The sequence below is a fragment of the Oryzias melastigma genome, linkage group LG6 (genome assembly GCF_002922805.2).
Source record: "Oryzias melastigma strain HK-1 linkage group LG6, ASM292280v2, whole genome shotgun sequence".
NCBI lineage: Eukaryota > Metazoa > Chordata > Actinopteri > Beloniformes > Adrianichthyidae > Oryzias > Oryzias melastigma.
In genome coordinates, this window is record NC_050517.1 from 14,032,759 (window position 1) to 14,040,144 (window position 7,386).

The window sequence follows — 7,386 nt, forward strand, 5'->3', positions numbered from 1 at the left end:
ACATAAGTTCTACAGATCTGAAAATAGTTCCACAATAAAAGAAAAAAAAAACATAAGATATAAGAATAAAGCAGAAGCTCTGGTGGTACAGAAATATACAGTTTTTGTGTAGGAGGTTGTAAAACTTAATGCACCTTTGATGTTTGTCTGGTTAGGCTGTTGTGAGCAAAGCAGAGTAAAAGAATACCATTCATGTAGAAAAAATATGTAAAAGCCATTAGCAGGTCCATTTGATAGCATACGTTATATGAGGACAGACAGAATTAAAGCAAAATGAAACAGTAAACTAAAGGCTTCGTTTAAAGCTGAAGGTCCATATAAAGCTCAAGTCAGTTTGACCACAGATGAGCATCCACCAAAAAATGTATCTCAAACTGGGAAATAAAGAAAAAAAAAAAAAAAAAATCAAATAAAATTGGTCCACAGTATTATGACACTGATGGTTTCTTGCATGAGTCCACAAACTTTGCAAAGACAAAATACTGTAAAAACTCACACACACAAAAAAATAATGTGTAATTTATTTTGTGGGCTTTATTTTGGTGTTTTAAACACCCTCTCCAATGGAAATTGTGTTTTTGATGTTTTTAACATGTTTTTGTGGCATTTATTTTCTTGATGGAGGACATATATAAAGAAAATTAAGCTTAAAATGGAACTTTTGAGTATTTTTATTCAAATCATCATCAATCGGGATTAGATCCTGTTGGAAAAAGCTTGTAGATGTGATGTAGAAGCTACAACGACAAGTCATAAGCTACCTGCTCCACTCCATTCCCATGCATCTACTTGTAGACACATAGATCCATGGACGTTTTCTTCGTCCAAGCTAACATCTGGCTCAAAAATGTAAAGCTGGATAGCTCTGATGTTGCTCACCATTTTTGTACACCACTAATGTTAGGTGGGGATTGTCAGGAGCTGTAAGCTAGCATGAGAGGGCGTTACAGCTCAGGTGCGATACGGGAGCGGTCTAGCTACAGCTCATATTGGCTACTGGATGGCTGCCGCCACAGGCTCTGCTGCCGACCTTTTAAAACTCCTAACTCACGTAGGTTCACGCGATAATCCGCCATTTATATTGGAAGTACAGCAATCCCTCCCCTTATTCGCTGCGGTTTAGCTAGTGCTTGCGGCAAAAATTTGAACCAAACAAAATGGATTCGTAAGACCGCAGAGGTCGAACCTGATCGTCTGCAGTGGGATTTCCGCTCGCAAGTTATATAAAGACTCGCCATCGGATCTGTAACGTTAACCGTGGCAGCCCGGGGTAAGGAAATGGTTGATGGGAAGTAGGGGCAGGCTAATGCTGCATTCACACCAGACGCAAATTTTCCGCCTCTCTTTTTACGACAAAGTTCAGGACGAAAATCCTCAAATTGAGCAGCCATATTGAATTTATTTTTCTATCCTTTGATTTAGTCACTGAAAACGTCACGTGTCCAAAGTTGAGTGCCTGATTAGTCGCGCCACAAGACCTCAGACCGCGTGTCCGGTGAGAATGTAACATTACTCTGTATCAGTTGTCCCGTCTACAACTCTGCAAATTTCTCTTGAACTACTTCCATCCTGCTGACTATATGATGTGTGGGACTTTAAGAAGCCGAGGCTAGGCCTCTTTCATTTCATATTATATCGTTGAAAAAAATGGACTATATGATGTGAGCCAGTTTTCTCAAGTCGTGGTGACTAAAAGGATGAATTAACTTTATTTTTGAACATTTTATGAATATGTAAATGCTAAAATGTTACATTTTTATCCTTTTTTAAAATATTGTCAATGCAAAGGATGTGAAACATCATGTCATCAACCTTTTAATGCCCCCAAAAAGCACTTAATCAGTTTGAGGTTTTGAGAGCTGGTGTACATGGGTTTTCTTTCATTAAAAAAAAAAAAATTAAACCAAAACATTCACGGCCAAATGGTCATAATAATTTCACACGTTTCAGAAAAAAGAGTTGAAAAACGAATAAATGCATTGTCATAGTTTCATAAAAAATGCTTTTCTTCCAGAGTGATGTGTAAAATCTTTGAAAAAACATGAGATGCCACTGATAGTCTTTACAAAATGCTTTTTTGTATTACAAAGTGTGAAAAATATTCATATTGTCCTCATAAAAACGCCACATTTAACGAGGCAAGTATGTAGTACCACATCGGTAGAATGCATGAGGGTTTGTTGTCTCTATACAGTAGTGACTGAAAGGAAGGCGTTGTTCACTTTTGCACCCTCGGGCGCCTTCGCGCCGTGAGTCATCAGCTCCTGGATCGTCATCCAGCTATCCAAGATCTTCTTGTTGCGCTTCTTCATCATCTTCTTGTGGCTGAGCTCTATGATGCTGACTTCCTTTCGACCTTCGTTGCTGCTCTGCGGGTTTTCCCTCAAGCTTTCCAGTCGGCTGCGCTGCATGAATTCCCGCCTTCTCCTCTGCTCTTTTGCCCTGACAAGGTGCTGCTTTCTTTCCTCTTTGCTCCAGTACCTCCCCATCTTCATTTCACTCATGGCGTCGTCATCCGTAGTCATGCCGCCGCTGCGTTCTTCTTTGATCTTTAAGGCTCGCTCCCTCAGGATCTTGTCTCTTACAGGCCTCTTGGTGATGTAACGGGTGCCGTCGCTTCTGATTTTGACCTTCCACTCCATTTTGGGCTCATTAATAGGTCGCTGAGGCTCCTTACAAATGCTAAGCAGGCTGAGCTGGCTCTGAGCGTATTCCACGGCTGAGTGTTGCTGGATTAGCTGCATGTAGCTCTGGTAATGGCTGGCGTGGGCCGGGATGTTCACCTGCCTTTGCTGGGAACTGTGAGAAGGGGAGAAGTAAGGAATCCGAGAAGTACACTGTGTTACATTCCTTTTGCTTTCGTCTTCAGCCTGAGGCGTCTGGTCAGTCTCTGAAGGGTTGCTGTGGTCGGGGCTGCTGCTCTTCCCCACTGTTGGAGCACGGCTTGCAGTAATGACTGAAGGACCTGCGAGTCCACTGCAGAGGTTTCTCTGGTTGGTGAGGCTCACCATTCTCTGGAGTGAGTGCTCCGGGGAGCGATCCATCGCCAGGGGAGTGCTCCTTGAGCTCTCCGCGGTGTTGTAGGCACTGGAGCTGTCTTTGTCCGATTTCTCCAGCCTTTCGTTGTTGTCAGCCAGCTTACCCCTCGTGGACTCTCCACAGTGTGGACTCCTGGGAGAGGGCGCGCAAAGGCCCTTCACTGGAGACTCCTGGCTGTTCCGAAGCTTATGAGCCTGCATGATGTTCTGACACTCGAGCTCGATGCTGCGCAGCTCCTCGTTGAGCATGCGGAGCTCGTGCTGGACGCTGCTCTGCTCCGCCATGCTGCACTCGATGGTGCTGCGCCGGCTGTAGAACAGGTCATACTCGCCGCTGTTGCGTATCTGACATTTTAGCTCTAGCAGTTGCCGATAACTGTCACTCTCCGTTTCCACGTTGTCCTCCTCTTCCTCCTCCTTTTCCTCCAGTCTTGTGGAGCTGGCGGTGCAGCGGGAGTTCCGATTGTCTCTGAGGCACTGGGACAGGCGTCTCTGAATTTGCGCCAAAACGTTATTGTCTGAACTCGCTCTTCTGTCTTTCATTGGAGGGGGCAGTGTGGAACAGGAGGGCTTGTCGTCCTCAGTTCTCTGAAAGATGTCAAATTCATGTAATTATTTACATTTGTAATGTAATCATGTCAAAAAGTGCAATAAATGTAAAGGAAGCAGTTTTAAGAAACCAAGCTTTTGGGAGAGGTTTAGTTAATTAAAGACATCTTGAAAACAGGATGTAAATATCATCTAATTTGAATTTCATGGCAGCCACAACTTTATAGTTATTTGGGGATGGGTCAGTGTTTCATGCTTCTGTTTTTTTAACTTGTATTTTAAGCAGCACATATTTTACAAACAGGCTCAACAAATGTGGCAGATGCTAGCTGTCATAAATATTTTGCTTAATCATGTTTTGAAATGACTAGTAATTTGCATGTGTAAGTAGGACGTCCTCTTGTGATGATGACACAGTACATCAATGATGCATACAGGCGGTTTTATTCATCCACCCATTTTTGAACCAGCTTAGATTGTTTTGGGGTCACATGGATACTGGAGCCTATCCCACCCAATGTTGGACGAAGGTGAGGTACACTCTGGGTGGTTTGTTAGTTCATCCAAGGGCCACAGAGACACAAAAACTCACACGTACGGGGCAATTTAGAATAATCAATTAACCAATGAAGCATGTTTTTGGATGAGGAGATTATGCAAACTCCACAAAAAAAAGGTCACACCTGGGATTTGAACCAGGTCCTTTTTGCTATGAGGTGATAGTGCTGTACAAAGTTTTAGATTTTTTTTTTATAAAAAATTGTGAAACCACTTTCGAGAATTTCTTTTTAACCTTGCATTTCTCATTACTCTGTTTAGTCTAACTTTAATGCAAACCTTTTGACTGATGGGCCACAAAGGGTTCTAAAATTAGACAGAAGAGCTGTTCTAGGAGCAAATGTGTAAAGCGGAAATCCACCTCGTTAGAGAAAGAAAAATTTGGAATCTGGACAAAAACGTGTTAAAATTTTGATTAAAAATTAATACATATGTTTTAAAACAGAAGATCAGAGATTTTATTTCAAAATGGAGGCTTTTATATGGAGAGAAATTAGACTCACCCTGATTTGTGCGTGCACAATTCTTGATTTGTGTTGAACTTTGGATGTGTATGTTCATATTCTTGATTTGTGCATAAGTAATTCACTTACGCAGAAATCTTGGAGACATGAAAAAAAAAGTCTCACATCAGATTTGTGCATAACTGTGGTTTTGTGTGTGCAAATGAGGCAATTGGTGCGTAACTTTTAAAGATTTGCGTGTGTAATTAGTTTCAAGCTGTTGTAATTTTAATTTGTGCATGTGTAAATTGTATTACTGTATACTTTTTCTACTTATGCACAAAATGTTTTGTACGAGTTACAAATCAAAAATACCCATACACAAATCTAAAGTTGTGCACAAATTAAGAATTACGCACACACAAATCGAGGTGAGTCTATTTTCTCTCCATAATAATTGTTGCCCCAATTGAACCAATAAGTTGATTACCCTCAGGGTAATCACTACGTTCTTGTTGTGTTGGAATGATCAGACAAATGCTTGTCCAACTCAGAAAACACAAACAAAGGTCAATTTATTTGTGGTGGACCATCTATGGGGATACACCAGAATTATAGGGAAAAAAAAGAACATTAATAAGGATTATCAGTATAATTTATTATAGTTTTAACATGCCACATGTGGGGCTTTTACCGTAGTTTGTCCACTCCTGATCTACCATATGTTTTAATACTTTAGAACTAGATATTATGGCTTTTGAAGTCTAATTTATAGTTTTTTATTTCCAGGATGTTATTCTTCCTAATGACTAAAACTTAAAATTATTGCTATTATTTTTTTTTAGAAATACTTTTTTTTGGCTTGAGTCACAGGTTAGTTAACACTTTTGTCGTCACTACTGTCAAACTATAAAAACGTGCTGCCATTGGGATGTTATCATTCAGTAGGAACATCTGGTAACAAGTGTCTTAGCTTTAACTGAAGAGGGCAAGTAAAAAAAATAAATAAATAAAAAATCTGGTGTTTTTTTATTTGTCGTCTTGTTTCTGTCCGGACCTGCTCGTTCTCCTGCTCCTCCTGAAGCGCAGCTAACTCCATCTCTTCTCTCTGCTGCTCCTCCAACATTTCCATCTTGAGCTGCTCCAGGAACTCGCTGTGCTCGTCGTCCAGCCAGGCCTCTTCCAACTGGGGGTGAGCAAAGAGGGGAAGCATATGGGAACGGGTTAGAAAGTATTATTCATGTCAAAGCAAAGAGCATGTGGCGACACGCTGTCTCAAAACAAATAACCGAATGTTCCAAATGGGTGCCCCAAATGGGATTTCCTGAAAAGCTTTAGCATGGTTCTAAACAAGAAACAAAGCAATTTTTGACTAATATTGATGTATCTCCAGGACACTGTGGAGCTGCTTGTAGTAAAACCAGTATATAAAAGCAGCACTTTTAATTTTTTTGCTCCACATCATCCATCAGTTGGTTTGATGTGAACCAAATGGCATCTGTATCTGATGACTTCACATTTACTACCAAAAGACCCATTTAATTACATATAATCTACTGCTGCTTCCTGCTCATCTGCACTGCAGCAGAATCCTTCCACTTATTCTTCATCGGCCTTGGGTCTGAACCCAGTTCACATTAGCATGCCATTAGCTTTTATGGCTTACCGTTGGAAGTCAATTACGGTGGCGCTACATAAAAATAAAACATGATGAGGTGTCCCTGTGGTAGCTTAGATGTCTTTGCAGTGGGAGGAGGGGGGGATGGTTGGCAACCCCAAAGTGAAATGGTTTGCTCTGAGCAAACATACTTTAGGTGAAAAACCTTCATGACTGTTCCTCAGAATCTGGTGGGGGTTTCTAACCTGCATGTCAGGTCTGGCAACTAGGAGGACGATGTTCCTACTTTCGTCGTTGAAGAGTGCCGCCATCGCTTCCTCTCTGTCTTTGACATCTTGGCCATTAATCTGAAGATAACAAACATTATAGTCTCCGTCATTATTTATAATAGCAGCAACAAAAAACACAGTCTAACACAAAAGGTTTAAAAATCAATGAAAATAAACTAAATAAAAAACCCCTGTTCTCTTTTTTATTAAAAACACGTCTTCCTCTTTTCGTGGAGTGTGAACCCGGACCTGGCAGTAATTATCGGTGAGAAAGTGGCTGGGGGCCAGCAGAGCTGCTGCGTTCACCGTAGTGTCCTCCAGCACATCTAGCAGAACAATTAACTGGCCTCTGACAGACACCGTCCATCTTTTTGTGAGAAAATGTATGGCTGTGTCACTGGTGGATAATAGTGTAGAAAGATGCTTACACATCCTCCCTGCTCACTCTGAATTAGATAGGCAGCGCGTATTATGACTGACACAATCAGGCAATTTCACCAATTTATTGATCCGATCATCGATTGTATTTTCTGAGCTATGAGCCGCACTTAGAAGACTTACTTTTTTTTGCGCCCTATAATCTGGAGCACCTTATTTATGGATTATTTTCGGTTGTGATCACTGATGTAAAATCAATTTTGAGGAGTACACAACACTCTGTTAAAAGTTGCAAACAAGTTTGGATGTTATTATTAATAGGCTATGCTAATGTAGTTCATGTGTTGCAGTGTTGAGCTGGGTTTATCTTCCTGTGTTACTAACAATGTAGTGAGTTAGCATAGCCACGGTAACTTTTGCTTTAGTGGTATTTGCCATTTTACATGTTCCAAACAAGGTTGGGTGTTATGGTGGATACACTAACATTGCTTACATTTAGTGGTGTTGGACTGTTTTTTTTTTTTTTTTTGTTT

At 40.9% G+C, this 7,386-nt stretch overlaps 1 protein-coding gene across 1 annotated transcript in view; it reads right to left on the reverse strand.

Moving 5' to 3' along the window:
- Positions 1–696: 696 nt before the first annotated feature.
- Positions 697–7,386, reverse strand: part of LOC112151691 (PDZ domain-containing RING finger protein 4) — a 68,864-nt gene continuing 62,174 nt past the window's right edge. Inside the window, exons 6-8 of the mRNA XM_024280705.2 lie at positions 6,452–6,553; positions 5,646–5,774; positions 697–3,626 (exon numbers count right to left, since the gene is read on the reverse strand). Of these exons, the coding sequence (XP_024136473.1) occupies positions 2,187–3,626; positions 5,646–5,774; positions 6,452–6,553 (1,671 nt within the window). The 3' untranslated portion in view covers positions 697–2,186. The remainder of the gene's footprint in view (positions 3,627–5,645; positions 5,775–6,451; positions 6,554–7,386) is intronic.